Genomic DNA, 16,468 nt, shown 5'->3' with positions numbered 1-16,468 from the left:
ATTTTTATCGAAATGTTAATTTGATTTCAGATTCAGGCAAATCTTCATAAATCGTATTTTAGCTTTCCATACTGAACATCAGACACCAAATTGGTCAAATTCAGCGTTATTTAAAAATAATAAGGCTTGATCAAGCATTAGCCTTCGTAACCTTACCTTAAAATCAATGTAATATTAAAATCGATGTAAAAAATTAACGATGCCAGATTTGTGGACATTACTTTGTTTCAAGTTCACTTATATGACCCTTAGATAATTATGATGTTCATTTTGTTTTTGGAACAATAATTTTTTCATGTTTTTTTTTATCTTGAATTGGTCCATTTATCGTAGAATGACTGATTAAAGGCCTCTTCTTAACTTTATAAGGGAAAATCATGCGACATATAACTCCTTTATAACAAAAATGGCACCAAAGCTGATGAAGGCGCTAGGTGTATGTTCCGCGGAGGACTGCTAAAAAAATATATATATATATATTGTGTGACAAATTCTGTTAATAAATTGAAAATCGTAGTATATACTTTTGCTATTCAATCAGAGTTTACAATATTACTCAGGCACACTGATCTGAATTAAAGTATTGTAGAACTCTGATGAAGGAACAGCCTAGTTACAAATCCAATTCAGAACTACTTTAAATCATAAGGTGCTGTAAACTAAATGTTCAAAATAAACGGTTTTTTTTTCATTTCATAATTGCTATTTATGGTTTCCATACTTTTTGTCCATTATCGATAGTGCAGTAGATGTTCACCCAACCGAAAATGTCCATTATTAGAGCACACCAATAATATTATTTTGTATCATCATAATAAGTAATGGTATCTAGCTAGATTAAAAGGAGATCTGATTTCTCTAAATATCATTTAAAGACTTCACAGAATTTTCAATCAAATCAATATAGAAAGAGAAATTGTTACATAAAAGGATATCAATTTCAAAATTCAATTTTGAGATTAAGTTAATTAAAATATTATTTAGAGCTATCTTTCCATGTTGAGGTGGAGATATCCTTAAAGTGCAGATATATTCAAAATTTTGTAAACATCTCCCATATTTCAAGAGCGTTATTTAAGGTATTCACTTACTAATCTCATTTAAAAGGGAATTTAATATCAGAATACGAAGCTCACCCCCACCTCCACCCCCCCCCAAAAAAAACCACGATGGAATGAGACGTGCTTTGTTTTTGTTTTTTTTAGGGGGGGGGGGGGTTGTTCCTATTATATCTTTTTTAAAATAAGATTACAAATAGACTTTATTTCTATCAATGAACGTTAAGTAGTAAAAATATTGAAAACATAAATAACATAAATTGAGTTTAAAGAAATTAGCCTAACACCTTTTAATTCCTCAAAAATAACAATTATAGCTGTTCCCTCCATTTGACCGTACACCACATCCTTGACATCTTCCCCAGATTTGGCCTCCAAGAAGTTGATAAGCCCATCCTCTGATGTTTCTGGATTGAAACCTTTAATCAGTACTCTGTCTTGGTACATTGGTACGGGTTTGGGCGGCTGGTAAAGTTTGACTTGTAAAGTGGCTCCATCAACTCTATGCTCTCGCTGGAGAACTCTCCTAACAGCTTTGAGATAAAAGGTATAATATGCTTAAATACGCGAGTTTCGAGATTTCAATTATAGGGTACTTGAAGACGATAGAAACGTCGTAGTCTTTATAAAAAGTAGACGATTTTCTTGATTATACAAACATTTTCTAAAAAGTAATTAGATTTTTTGAAAGTTTAATAACGAAAAGAATCAATGTGTCATTTAGATTGCCGACGTGCTATGCTCAAATACCGTACCGTATTTATCAGAGGTCCATATATCTCTTTCGTCGTCTGGAAAGACTCACATCCACTGAAATTTTCTTTTTTTGTTACGATTTTTTACTTTAAAATGACGCCTTTACATTAATTCGGTTTTTTTGAGTTGTAGAGTGCATCCTGATTAATTTAAACAATATTTTATTATGAATTAACATACCAGTAATAGGATTGGACAGCAGGCACTGCCTATATAAGTCCTTTTTACAGTGAATCCTGATAATCATGTAGTCATGATAAACTAGTATATCCACGATGCAATGTATCCAATATATAAATATCTGCCCCCCCCCCCCTCAACAAAAGAGCGCACCAAGGGAGAAAATCTCGAAACTTGCATATAAAAAGTATACAGCAGATCATGATATTCTCGCAATACCTTATTTTACCACGAGATTATAATAAGCAGAATAAAAATATTTGCGAAATTAATTTTTTTGTTAATAAATTTTATCTACTCAGATAAATGCAATAATAACAAGCATTCTGAGAGTATTGCATAAGCAATACATGTCCCCTACCTGGTTCCCCTTTTTCTTCAGGATGTCATTTTTTAATGTGCAAAAGTCATGTCCAAGGTTAAACTGAAAGATTTTCAAGTTGTAAATGCCTTAAATCTAATAAAATAATAAACATTAAGACGACAATTTAAATCATTTATCCATCGTCTTTTCCTCGCTTCATATTTTTGTCGACAATCGGAAGTTAGCGCAGTTCGAACCCGATCTTAATTAAGCGGTTATGAAAAATGCCATAATTCTGTCAAAAATCAATGAAGCAAAACGAAATTCAAACTTGATCTGTAACTCATTAGGATAGACTCACGTACCAAAATTCCGCTCAATATCTGCAAGCGTTTAGAAAAAAAGTGCGGAAAACCAAGTGGGAATGAAAAATATTCAAAATGCCATAATTCTGTCAAAAATCAATGAAGCGAGACGAAATTCAAACTTGATCTGTAACTCATTACGATACACTCACGTACCAAAATTCAGCTCAACATCTGCAAGCGTTTAGAAAAAAAAGTGCGGAAAACGAAGTGGGACAGACTGACGGGGACAGACAGACGGACAGACAGACAGACAGACGGACGGACGGACGGACGGACGGACGCAGAGGAAACCTATAGTCCCCTCCGGTTTCACCGGTAGGGGACTAATAATAATTTTTGCAAGTCCTCGCGAAAAAAAATATTTATTTACATTAATTTAAATCAATTATTTTTTCAAGTATAGAAAAGAATCATTATAACGTTAGCAGTTTCTGGATAGAATTTGATAGCAACAATTAGGAAAAAAAACTATACAGTCTAGTTGCATTGAGACATACATCTCAACGGTTTTTCTTAGTAGAATAGAATGAAAGAACATGAATTAGCACGTTTGCTAATTTTGTAGGCGGATATTGTGGCGTCATTTGATTAAAGTAATATATCTCTTACCACTCAGTATGAGATTTAAGAAGTGATTTTCAAATCATATAACATACTTTCCTCATCTTCAAATGTGACATACAGGACTCCATCTTCCACTTCACCTTTGATCTCTACCAGATCTCCACCTCCTGACTTCCTCTTGTTGTCAAAGTATAGTTCTACACTATCTATGGATGTTGTTTCCCTCATACCTCTAACCTCTATGGTACACAAAGGGCCTGAAACCTTCTCTGCTCCTTTTTTGTTCACATTCACCTCATATATCCTTACTTGTTCCACACCAATTTGTTTTTTATTGAAAAGAAGTGGAGCTTTCTGAAGAACACTTGAAATAACTGGGAACAAAAAGAAAATCATTGCACCACAACATACCATGATTTAATAAGAATTTAATGACAAAAATTAATTTTAATCAAGATTTTGGGAACTAATACGTACCCTCAACATCCTTAAACCACACAACAGCACTGTTGGTCACTTCATCATACTCCACTTTTTCCACCTCTCCACCTCCACTCTTCTTACGATTTTCAAAGAAGAGACTTATTTGTTCCTCTGAAGTTCCTGGAGGGAGCTTTGTGACCTTTATTGCCCTTCCCTCCTGATCCTGTAAGATGATATCGTTGTCATTTTTTGCAGTACTATATTCCTCCACATCTATTGTTTGCTTGTTTATAATAAATGGTGAGTTCTTATGTTTCAGTAGAACACTTGCTACAGCTACAAAACAATTGTATCAAATGAAATTTCCTTAAAATGGCAATCCAGGGAGAGAAATGGCTCTTATATGAAGGTACAGTTATTAACTTACAATCAGCTTCTTTAAACCATACAACAGCACTGTTGGAATCTAACTCTATCTTTGTCACTTCTCCACCTCCACTTTTCCTAGGATTCTCAAAGAACAGTTCTATCTGTTCATCAGTTACTTTCGGGGGCAGGTTTGTGACCTTGACTGCAATGACCTTTTGCTCCTCGTGGTCAGCTTCACCCTCACTCTCACTGCCTGCTAATGGATAATACTCTTCAATTTCTATTTGCTGTTTGTTCATCACAAGAGCTGAGCTTTTTTGTCTTTGCAAGACACTTTTCACCACTGAAAAAAAATGCAAACAAAATTACTTAGAGAGAGAGAAAAAGTCTTACTTTAATTGACTATAAAACATTTAGTAGAAAGAATTTTTTGCAACTTGATTGGAAACCTTGTTTTAATCTAAGCTTCTCCTATCAAGCAGCTACATTGCAGCATATTGTTCAATACTGTAGTTCTATTGTACACTTGTGTAGCTGCCACAATCTTGACTGTAGCTCTGATCTGATCTGAAAGCAATGCCTGACTAATCAAATTCATTTCACCTACCTCCAGCCTCTTTAAACCACACAACAGCACTGTTGGTCACTTCATCATACTCCACTTTTTCCACCTCTCCACCTCCATTCTTCTTACCATTTTCAAAGAAGAGACTTATTTGTTCCTCTGAAGTTCCTGGAGGGAGCTTTGTGACCTTTATTGCCCTTCTTTCCTGGTCCTTTTCTCTAAGATGATATCGTTGTAAAGACTAAATTCAATCTGCTGCTCGTCCTCTAAAAAATATAACTCACAGTATTGATAAACTGATTCTTGTATCTTCTCTTAGCGATAACTTTGATTAGGTGTAGAGTATTTGACATCACTGGCAGCTGCTTTTTCAATAAAAATTATTCTATTAATTTACTAACTTTGTCATTGGTCTTTTGCAAAAATATTCTGTTAAATAAGAGGGTCATGGGCCTTTTAAGTTATCTCAACAATGTAAGCACAACTTTCCAATCATTATGAATTTAGTTCATGTTTAAACCAGAGGCCATGGCATTAACAACTTTGAAAGTAGTGCTCACTGCTCATCATATGAGAAATGATGGTTTCAAAATTGTAAGCATTTTTGTAGCTAAGCATGCTATACTCTTAGCATGTTTGTTTGGTGACTTAATATCAATAGGCACAGAAGAAGGAAACAATACAAAATACTTAACTCCAGGTACATGTACATGTAGTTATTGACAAAAATCTTTTACTATTTGCGAACTTCTTAAATGTACCGTTCACCATTTATTTAAATGCAGCATTGACAAAGTGGTCGAAGAACACTCTGTTCTAGAAGACTATCATTTCAGCAGAGATAATTATAGATTAATATTTTTACTATTTGATCTTGGACTTTGAGTTAGACCCACTTCAAAAAAAAATAATCTTGGCTCTAATGAATTGTCCGTCTCCTGTGTATCATAATTTGACCCTGACGTTTGATGTGTACTTTAATACGTTTTAATAAGCGTTTATCTAATATAATCACTTTTGAATGGTTGGTTCTTGGGCTTTCATATTTCAAAAGTATGAGTATTGTTTTATATCCGAAAAAAGGTTATAAAACACACTCATAAATTAACATTTTTGCCAGGCCCGTAGGAAGCAATTTGTGTTAAGGGATGGGGTTGGGGCACAGCCATACCCTTTCAATTGAGGGCACAATCAACTTCCGAAAATTCCTTGTCTAGCAAAAAAAAAAAAAAAAAAAAAAAAAACTCACTTAGAAATTCTTTTGATGTTAGTCAGGAAAATAAAAACAGTAATCCTATCCAAAAATGAAAGTTTTGTTTCTTAGGGTGGATTAATTTTAAAATCATACAAAAGGTGTATTCGCTTACAAGGGATTTAGAGATTAGTTTCGCTCGCATACTCGGTCCACTAAGATAGCGAGTATGCGAGCGGATCTAAATTTTACTAGATTGTTTTATTTCTTTGAAGAACTCAGGGGTCAACTTACCTCCTTCCCCGTTTAACGACCACACATGTATATGATGGAATCTTGTAATAGATAGTTCTTGTGGTACTTCATTTAAATTAAAGAAGAAAAAGAAGAAAATGCCGTAGATGGGATTTACGACTGACTCTTAATTTAAGATATTACTTTCGATTTCTCACCATAAGACCTACATGTATCTTTAGGTACTCCCAAGTTACCATAAAATGTCCCAAGACACGTCTATCATAAGCACGCCTACAGAATTGTTCAGAAAGTACGTGGACTTCTTCTGTCATATCTTTTATTTGACGTTGTATATTATGTTACTGGCCCTGTGTGTATACCCACATAAAACGTTGATCGCTTATTATTGCCCTTTTCAATTCCAGAGGTCATAAGAATTTACACTACCTGTCCAACCGTGGATTTACCCTTCATGAAAAGATATTTTAATTAATGATTATTCTCTCTATGTCAAGGAGGAATGCAACATCAAAATTTTATTCTATAGATCTCCGAGTCATCTCTTTAAAAACAATGGTTTCAGCATTGCAAGGCTAATATTAAATCCGAGTTATTTTTGTTAATTTTTTTTTCTTAAAGAAAATTAAAAATTAGAAATATTTTCAAAGGACATGAATGCCTCACCGAGGATATATTAGTAAAGCATGAAAATTTGTATGTGTCTAAAATTTGATCAATTTGGTTCAGGTAGGACTTATATTTACATTTACTAGGGAATGAAAATGTAGTCAGATCCAGCATCCGAAGCAAGTCTGGTAGTTTACATCCCTAGCTGCATCATCCATGCAAGTTTGGCTCAGATAGGGTTTATAGTTAACTGCTCCAAAAACTAAAACCTGGTCAAGCATCTGGAAAATGTAGGTTTGATCCAGCATCCGAAGCAAGTCTGGTACTGTTCATTCCTAGATGCATCATCTGTGTAAGTTTGTATCAACATGAATTGTGAAGTTTGATAACACCACCTTGAATGGTATGTTTAAAATGGAGCTAAACAATAATTTTAAAAAAGTGAGGTCAAGGTCAAAGGAAAGGTCGAGGTAAAAAAATGTTGATGCAGTTGCATAACTCTCATCAATATCTATAAGCCCGTGAAGTTTGATGAAAATATCTTGGATAGTTTCTTTGAAACTTAGCTTTGAACAGAGCTAAATGCAAAGTGTGACGGAAGGACGGAAGACGGACATGAAAAACACAATATGCCTAGGCCATATTCATGGCGGGGCATAAAAATGTCTTTTTTGCAAATAAGTTTTTTAGAAGTCGCTGTAAATAATCTCATAATATGAATGTTTCATAAAATATATAAAGAAAGGTTGGATATACTTAATCATTTTTTCAAGTGAAATATTGTTGATGAAATGAATTATATTTTTTTTTTGGTGAATATTTTTTTAATTTATGGTTAAAACTCCGCAAAAAGGCACGGCTAGGGAGAATATGATAGTCAATCACATTTAAAAAGAAATTGAAATAAGCGTGTTAAATTTCAAGAATTTTTATTAAGACAAAACTCGTACAAATAATATTAATTTTAAATTTCCCGCACCAAGGAAATTTTGTGCTATTTTCTGTTCCATTTCCACTCTATTTTTCTTATTTTGATTCTGAGCTCTCTGTAAATCAGAAAAAAGATAATTGTCCGCTCAATTTTTTTTTCGATGTCCGCACAGAAAGTTTGCCTAAAAATGTTAGAATACTTGTATTATTATTTAAGGATATACGATCCTCAGCCAGGAAGGATAACTCTTTACTGTATAATTTAATTCAAAAAGTCTTAAAATAAAGCTTGAAATTTTTTCATGCAACAATTTTTATTTTATGCCTCTACATATGATTCAATGTTCTTTAAAGTTTTAAAACGGTATTTAAAAAGTTGACATTTGTACCTCATAAAATTGAGTATAACTTGCATATTTTAAAAAAAATCATTTTTTTTTTAAATTTAGCCTTAGTTACCAATGTTTTTAAGCAAGATTTGAAATAAGAAGTGATTTACGGTGTTTTCTTTGAAAGGAAACACTTCATACACTATGCATTATGAAACGTTGGAAGTAAGTAGGAGAGAGTAAATCCAAATAATTGAAAATTCATGCAATTTTCTTTAACACCCCTACTAATGTTATTGTGCTTTAAATTCAAGACACGTGGTGTAGGTTGATCTATTCAAAGGTTATAGGGTAGAACCGGTTTTATAAATTAAATCGGCAGTAAACATGATATTGCTATAGCCTGTTTCTTTTGAAAAGATGTCCTGTAATAAATGTTTCCAGACCTTTCTGAAAGACTTTCATGATTTTCAACAGAAAAAGGGTGACTAAAGGAGGCCCGGGTGTTAAAATAACAATATATCTTATACTTTTCGGCGAAAATTAGAGCTCACTAGTGACCCATTCGCTGGTAAAATATGTGCATTATCATCTACACTGACAAACCTTTGTTTGCCTTATATGGTTATATTGTTATAAATTCGCACAGGGGATCTCACCACAAGCAGCTGACCAATCGTTGAATGAATAGCAACGTTACACCAAATACATGTTTACATTTTACTTCGAACACGTAGTTCAGGTCAATCTATGATCATGTTAATGGGCTGCAATATAAAAGAAATGAACAAAATACAAAGACAAGTAAAACTGATGCAAAGCATCAAATCGGCCGCAAACAAAATTTAGCATTTCAAAAAGTACTTTCACAATTTTAAAATATGGAGGGAAAAAACAACTTATTCAAAGCTGAAATAGTGGATCTTTTTTTTTTTTTATTTCAGACTGTCTTCAAAGCAAAAGAAGTAATTTTAAATAATTTTAAGAATTAAATAAATAGAATTATTAGTGTATTTGTTCATCAAATGAATTCCTTAAAATAAAGCCAATGATAAATGATAAAAATTTATCGTCATCAAAATGAAGATTTAGGCCTCAAAGTGAACCACGTACTGATACCCTAGATCTTTGTCACGTGATAATGCCGATTTCTGCAGAGTAGGTTATGCTTCGAGGCACGGTGCAAAATGTAGAAAAATTATCATTGTTCCATTCGCAACAGTGAGCTGTAACATATTTAGAACAATTTTTACTACTTGAACAACTTTTAAATTTTTATTCACCATGCACTTTTATCACGTCATTTTTATCCGGAAAATCGTGACGATTTGCTTTCAAATCTTACACACTCCCAGGGTGGGGAGTACTTATTATAAACTCTTTTTATATAACCATAAATTATCAATTATCTGATGAGAAATTGTAATGAGATTGAAGCGTAATAACTACAATTAATACTTAATTTAAAGCAAGTTTTTAAAATATTTTACTCATGATATAATACATGTTATCATATAAGAATTATTTTACTCTAAAAATAAAAAAATAACGTCTCATTTCCCCATGTGCACATTCTAACACAACCACAAATAGATCGGCCGCTGCTGCGGCCGATAATAAAAAACTATGAAAGATGTTATGGGCGTTTTTAATTTGTTGTTGAATGAAAAAAAAAGTTTAACAAAATGTAGTTTGTGTCTAGTTCAGAACACAAGCGCTTCAAGGGTAAGGAAAACGAGCAGCATCTCTTATGCATTTAAATGGACAAAACTTTGTTTACGTTCGTGATCACGTTTTCGGCCAGGGAATTCACCTGGCAATTGTATTCACCGAAAGTACAACGAAGACATTAATACAGACGCAAATTACTTTTGCCGTATGACTTCAGAAACCTAGACTTCCGCTGTTTATTTAACAAATGAATTGTTTGTTATTATAAGCATGAAAATAATATTTTTAAAAATGCTTTTCATTTACCATAAGATTTTCCTTTTTTTTCAAGCGTAAAATTCCTGTAGTATTCGTAGTAACCCATAATGCAATACTCATTCAGCTGATTGGTCAGTTAAAATCGTGCTGGTGCCTCATTTGCTAATCTGACGCCAAAAAATATAGTCCGGGTTCCCATGAAAAAATATTTGTCCAAAAAGAAATTTGAATTCATGACTGCAGAAAATTGTATTATAGAGAATACTTATTTAAGTTTGAATGAATGTAAAAGATATCGATTGACTGAAGTACATTTCAAAATACATTATCAGCTGATTCTAGGGTGGTGAAAACTGAAACGCAACATAACTTTTTTGTTTACCATGCCTCCACGTGCTAGTCACTTCCTAGCCACATTTCCATGAATAATTTACCCTATCTCGCTGAAGTCTCCCTAACTCTCGCCAGAGCCACTGCCAGAGCTACTCTGAACTCATCGGGTTTTATAATTTGCAGAATACCGAAAAATAAAAGGTTCCGAACACATTAGTAGGGGTGTTTAAAAGCCTGGATACCTATGACTTTTATTCCTAAAATGCATTTCTTGATCAATTATTGATTAAAAAATATGCCGTAGGTAGTTCAAATCGCATTTCCTGAAAAAATATTTGAGATTTACTAATTTTCCCTATATAATATGATTAAATTTAAAGATGAAGTTTAAAGAAACACCGTGGGTAAATACATTTTAATTTGAGAATTTAGAGACATCTTTGTGAGTATTTTCAATAACTCAATGCCTGATTTTCAGAACCTGAGGATTGGTTAACCTTAACCGCTTAAGAATTGAGAAATTTATTTGATTGTCAATTTCAAATATTATTTAACCATTCACTTATTTTATATAATAAACTAGTATACTTGGGAATATGCCATTTATATCCAATTCTCATGCTTGTGATCGGTTTACTTTTTATCGGGGTTGGACAATCATTTTTTGCATTTCGTTATATATTTTATTAGATGTATTCATCTGTTCATTTTTTAAGGTATTCATTTACAGCCACCTTTTTTGAGCATACTGTAAATAATTTGACTCAAGGATACTATGCACGAGTTTTGTTGAAATAGGCCTAGTGGCTCTGGAGACGAAAAAAAATGTAAATTAAGTTAACGACAACAGACAATTTTGTTAAGAACATCTTCATTTTTAAACTTTGGAAGACTTATCCTTTCTGGTTGGGGAGCGGATATCCAAAAAAATCTCATGAACATTAATCTTTCAATATTAAGCCTACCTGTAAATTGAGCATCATTGCAAATAACGGCAACTTGTGCTCCACCCAGTCCACAATTTTCTTTCTATTAAAGGAAAAAAATAAGTCATCATCTATACATTATACTTCATTTTTCCGTATTTTTTTTTTTAATAATTTTCGAAAATTATATCTCATTTCAATCTCAAAGACTTGAAATTGAAAGGTTTGTTATCGTCGTATGTTCTATAACAAAGCTACTCTTTTTGTAATTAAATATGGATGGTAATTTGAAATTAATTTTATTTGAAAAAATTAAATATTACATATATATTGTTAAAATTATTTGAATTTATTTGAAAAGCACAGGAGACATCCGATCAGCCAGGGGCTCCTAACATTAAGCTTGCTAAGGTTTTGACTTAAGTAGGGTCGTAAGTATGGTTTAGGCACAATTTTAGGACCTGTCTAAGTACTACTTAAGTATGTCTTAAACCGTTATTCCGAGATCCCCTACAGATCAGCCTAAGGTGAATGCCCTCAGTATCCATGCATTGCCGGAGGCACTGTAGGAGTCTTGATAGTGCAGAGGCTTTGTACTGGCAAGGAAAGAATTACGCACTCGACTCCCCCTTTCACGTACAAGTAGGCTAGCCAGCGGCGACAGAAGATCTACAGGTCAATCCCCATCATACTAGACGCTTTTCACTACCCAGTGGAACCAGTGGAACCACCACCAATGCAGAATCGGGAGCAGGGATGGGTCAATTACTTTCAAAAGTAATCGATTAAATTACAATTACTTTGGATTTCAGATAATCGATTACAAGCTGATTACAGATATTTTCTAAAGTAATCAATTACCGCTGACGCGGGTTAAAGATTTTTTCTGCAAAAGCTGCTTCCGTTAATTCCAGTTATAACAAACAAAGAAAGCATTTTTTGTATAAGTAATCAAAAAGTAAGCATGATTACATGACTTTTTTTTCAGAGTTATCGATTAAATTACGATTACATGTTATCAGAAAAATAGGTGATTACTGATTACTTATGATAACTTGACAAACTGTAATCGATTACAGCTGATTATGACTGATTACGATTATCCCATCCCGTGTGGGCATCTTCATTCTTCAATGGCACCTGATTCCATCTCTGATGTTTAAGAGAACCTTGTTTGCTCTGCTCCAATTTTGTATTGTTTAATGGACCTTGAGATTAGATACTATTTGCTATTTCCATATATTTCATGCATGCAACTGTATCCAAGCCCCATTACGTTGGAAGACATTTCTCTAGCGACTTAAGTCTACATTCCAAAAACAAAAGAATCGAACATTTTGTTTGCGAAGAACTTGCTATTGAAAGAATAAATACCTGAAGAAATAAAACAAACAGGCGTTATAGGCAAAAAGGCGTCTTTTGAAACATGATTTCTATGACGATGAACCTAAACATTTCTTACACTGCGCTTGGAGCAATGAACTGCGTTAGTCTCCAACTAGCTGCAGATCTGTAGCGTTATGGTTTTATATATTTGTCTTTGACAGATCTGTAGCGTTATGGTTTTATACATTTGTCTTTGACCATATCGCTACAGATCCCGAAATGCAAAAAGGTGCAATTTACGGCGCAATATTTTTTGCACGCTTGTGAGGAGAATTTCCCCACTTTCCAGCATTGGTCAATTAACTACCTTTCATTCCCTAATTCTAGGCATATTATTTAATAAATTTGTATATGTATATATATATTTGTATATGTTGTCCATCTCCAAACTCATTATAGTCGTCTTTACAAATGATAAACTTACTTGATTTAATTTATTTGTAAGATTGCTGAAAATTCACTTCAGGCGAGTTTATTGCCTGTAGAGACAACTAAAAATGTGTCGTTTACTAATTATTGAATTAGATTGTCGTGTACTCATTATTTGAATTTCTAATTCAATAATTAGTAAACGACAAATGGTTGGGAGATTGATAATATATACATATTAGCTACAGAATATGTCTAGAATGAGGTAGTGAAAGGTATATTAACTGACTAATGCTAGAAAGTGAAGAAAAAAAGTGCGCAAAAAATATTACGCCGTAAATTGCACCTTTTTTTGCATTACTGGATCTGTAGTGTTATGTTCAAAGACAAATTAAATATATAAAACTATAACGCTACAGATCTGCAGCTAGTCTCCAACCACATATCAATTCTGTAGAGATTAAAATGATATTAAAGTGAATAGAACTATTACTTGAAAATTCTTAGAAATTATGGAGTGCTGTAAAGAGAGGTAATAATTCTTTTTAACTTATAAGAAGGCTCGTCCTGCATGTTAATTCATATAGACAGCGACTACAAACATAAGTCCTTAAAATCAATACTTTCTAGGTTGTAACAATGCAGAAAAAGATTTGGTAAATTGAACTTAACAAAAAACTTAGGAAAATAAAACCTTCACAGGTATAGACATCGCATCTTTTAAAATACTGACAATCACAGACAATGCAGTTCGCAATTTATAATTCAAAATCTTAACATCTTTTATTATAGGGTCTGAAATAGGGTCTGAGTAGGTATTAGAGGCTATTTCTTCGAAAATAAAATGGTAATGATACCATCTCTAGTTTCCGAGATATGGCCCTCCAGTTTTTAAGCCTACTATATAATATTGTAGGAATAAACATTATTCTCGGGGATATTAAAGTCCCCTGTTACGGTGTCTGAAATTTTGGCTGAAAAACTAAAGGGCTATATGTATTATACACGTCTACATGCTCGTAAATTAATCCACATATGTTTACGGAACATTATTTACAATACTGACCTCTAGCATAAAACAAACCAAACAGTAAAAACTGACTGCATGTACCTACACTTTTCATTTTTTCAATATGAAATGAAATCTAATTCTTTTAAAAGTTTGCCTACCTTAAACCAATCTTCAGGAATATCTATTGCATCACTGTCTGTAATCATAAGCGTAATCTTTCCGACATTGTATGGACTCATATATTTCAACCACCAATGTGCCTCTAAAAAAAATTAATTAGAGATATCGTACACTGTACAATGTTAACATCACGTGGTTCTACATTGCCAAAAATTTTACAAAAAATGTGTCTAACTTAGCCTCTTTTAAATCTTTATATTTCAAAATAATTTGGCGTCTTCTTTATGTTAACCTCATTAATCCGGACGCTTTGGTTCCTACTCAATTTGACCGGATATGTGAAACGTCCAGATACTTGAATTATCAGTTAAACAGGACAAAATAACATTTGAAAATTCTGTTCCGAAAAAGCGTCCGGATACTGAAGGGTCTGGATATCTAAAAGTCCACTGTAGTTTGAATGGATTTTGATCTTCAACGCTGGGCGTTATCTTTATATTTCATTTATTACAAGTATAATGTATATAAGTACTTGTATATACCACAAAAAGCGTATTTTGATATAAAAGAAAAAGTACTTTTCAACTTACCCTGAGAATCTGAAAACAGGACAATCCATGCAGATCCATCTCTCTTTTGATGTGCCCTTTGACATGGCAATAAAGATGTCACGTTCTTTTCAACTGTGGTTATAGGAAATCCTGTTATAGTCACACATCGCTCTCTTAAATCATCTTTAAAGGTTCTCAGATTCGCTCTGCATACTGAACAGTTCGCCATTTTTTTTCCAAATCAAGCCATGTTTATCAAGCCTGATACTTTATCATACATTATAGAGAGTACTGGCAATCCGCCAGAATGACTTTATGGGTCTACTGGAAAACAAACAATATTGTTATCAATGTCTCTTTTAAACTTCCTTCTATAAAAAGGTACTTGGACACAGATAAGAAGTAATTTTTTCTGAATAATATCACGAATTATATATATTTATAGCAATTCATACAAAAATTAATTACAAATTTTATTTCGCTTAAAAGTTATTAAAAAATTCCACTTTTTTTGCAGCTTTGATCGACACATCCTTCCACTTTCACAAATTTTAACTTATTCTTAATCCTTAGGAAAAGTGGCAATATTGTTGTGTATTAATGTGAAATATGAAAACCTAAATCCAGAAAAATATCAAAAATTATATGTTACGATTATCATTAACATTTATTACACAGTTAAAGATAAAAGCCTGCTAAATACAGTAATAATCTGATAACAATTATCAAGACAAATATTCAATCAAAACACAGTATGAAGAAATGCAGTATTATGCGTCGAAGTTTAAGATTTAATTTTCGACACTTCAGATCAAGGAGAACTCAAAACTTAATAATTTTTTCATTAAAGGACATAAACCTATAAATTATGAAAAAAAAGAGATTAATGTAGTTGACTTTTAGCCTATGTCGCTGAGCCTCATTAATGCATTTGCTTATTACATGTGTATGTTTTCTCTTAAAGGTCATACTCGTGAAACAGTGTCCTGAGCATTTTTGGATGTAAACGGAAATGAATTCATCTGAGCAACATTGATGAGCCTGAAATAACATTTCGGATTTTTTACGAAAGTTGGAGGCAGCAGAGTAGATCAAAGTTATTTGAAGATGAACTTCACCTAGTGCAGCTTATCTCCCTTTGCTTATGACGTCAGTAAAACCCACTCGCTACATTCAGTACTAATATTTATATAGCCGATCATGTCTGATGCAGCGTGATTTTTAAGAAATATTATTGTCTTGACTTAAACTTTGCATAAATATATTATTTTCAAAACAGATAATGTTTGTCTTTTAACATCCTGTCGCATGTTTGCAAGATTTTAGCATGTTTCATCCGTGTAAATTTATTGTCATCCGTCTACATTTCAATATAATGAGAGAGAGAAAAAAAAAACAAAGTCTAAAGAAAGCATTACTTCTGTACTCGGGTTAAATATAAATATATTGTAAAATCGCATTTACAGTTGAATAAATTTATAACACAAAAATATGATTTGTAAATTTTCCAATTAATTTTTTAAAGCACGATCAGATTATGAGCACTGTTGATTACATATGTCTATAATTTAATTTTGATTTTATTCTAGTCTCTCATTGGTTGATTTCGAAAAAGGAACACAAGAATAAAACGTAATAACCTGGTTTGGTATGGGGACACACCCCCTTGACAACCAGCTGATTCATCTAGCTGTATCTATGCAATCCCACATTTCCAGTCCTTGGATTTACATGGAAAATTCTAAATTTCATAAATGTACTTTTAACTTCAAACAGGAGCTCGCTCTTACCTCGTGTAAACAATCATCATGGCTGCTAGATCTGTGTATCAGTTATTACGTCCCCTTGTTTCAAATCACTTCCGTTACTAGGGATGTATTATTGAGCGGCAAATTTGAACTCATAAAAAGCAGCACAATTTTACATCCACAGTTGTTTTT

The 16,468-nt window shown here is 32.9% G+C and overlaps 2 protein-coding genes across 2 annotated transcripts; both read right to left on the bottom strand.

Annotated features, from left to right (window-relative positions):
- Window positions 1-552: 552 nt before the first annotated feature.
- LOC134277450 (N-myc-interactor-like) lies at window positions 553-3,926 on the bottom strand. The gene is made up of 5 exons (XM_062759788.1): window positions 3,912-3,926; window positions 3,708-3,876; window positions 3,323-3,604; window positions 1,344-1,591; window positions 553-609 (listed from the first exon to the last, which is right to left on the bottom strand). Exons 1-5 carry the CDS (start codon window positions 3,924-3,926, stop codon window positions 553-555), a joined length of 771 nt encoding a protein of 256 aa, XP_062615772.1.
- Window positions 3,927-4,776: 850 nt separating this feature from the next.
- LOC134277449 (uncharacterized) lies at window positions 4,777-14,757 on the bottom strand. The gene is made up of 4 exons (XM_062759787.1): window positions 14,568-14,757; window positions 14,016-14,119; window positions 11,130-11,193; window positions 4,777-4,853 (listed from the first exon to the last, which is right to left on the bottom strand). The coding sequence occupies exons 1-4, from the start codon at window positions 14,755-14,757 to the stop codon at window positions 4,777-4,779; spliced, it is 435 nt and encodes a 144-aa protein (XP_062615771.1).
- Between the last annotated feature and the right edge of the window lie 1,711 nt (window positions 14,758-16,468).

Source organism: Saccostrea cucullata, unplaced genomic scaffold, assembly GCF_032062105.1.
Source record: "Saccostrea cucullata isolate Sc308-1 unplaced genomic scaffold, CSIRO_AGI_Scuc_v1 ctg6614, whole genome shotgun sequence".
In the NCBI taxonomy this organism is placed as follows: Eukaryota; Metazoa; Mollusca; class Bivalvia; order Ostreida; family Ostreidae; genus Saccostrea; species Saccostrea cuccullata.
This window is presented reverse-complemented; position numbering and strand designations above follow the sequence as displayed.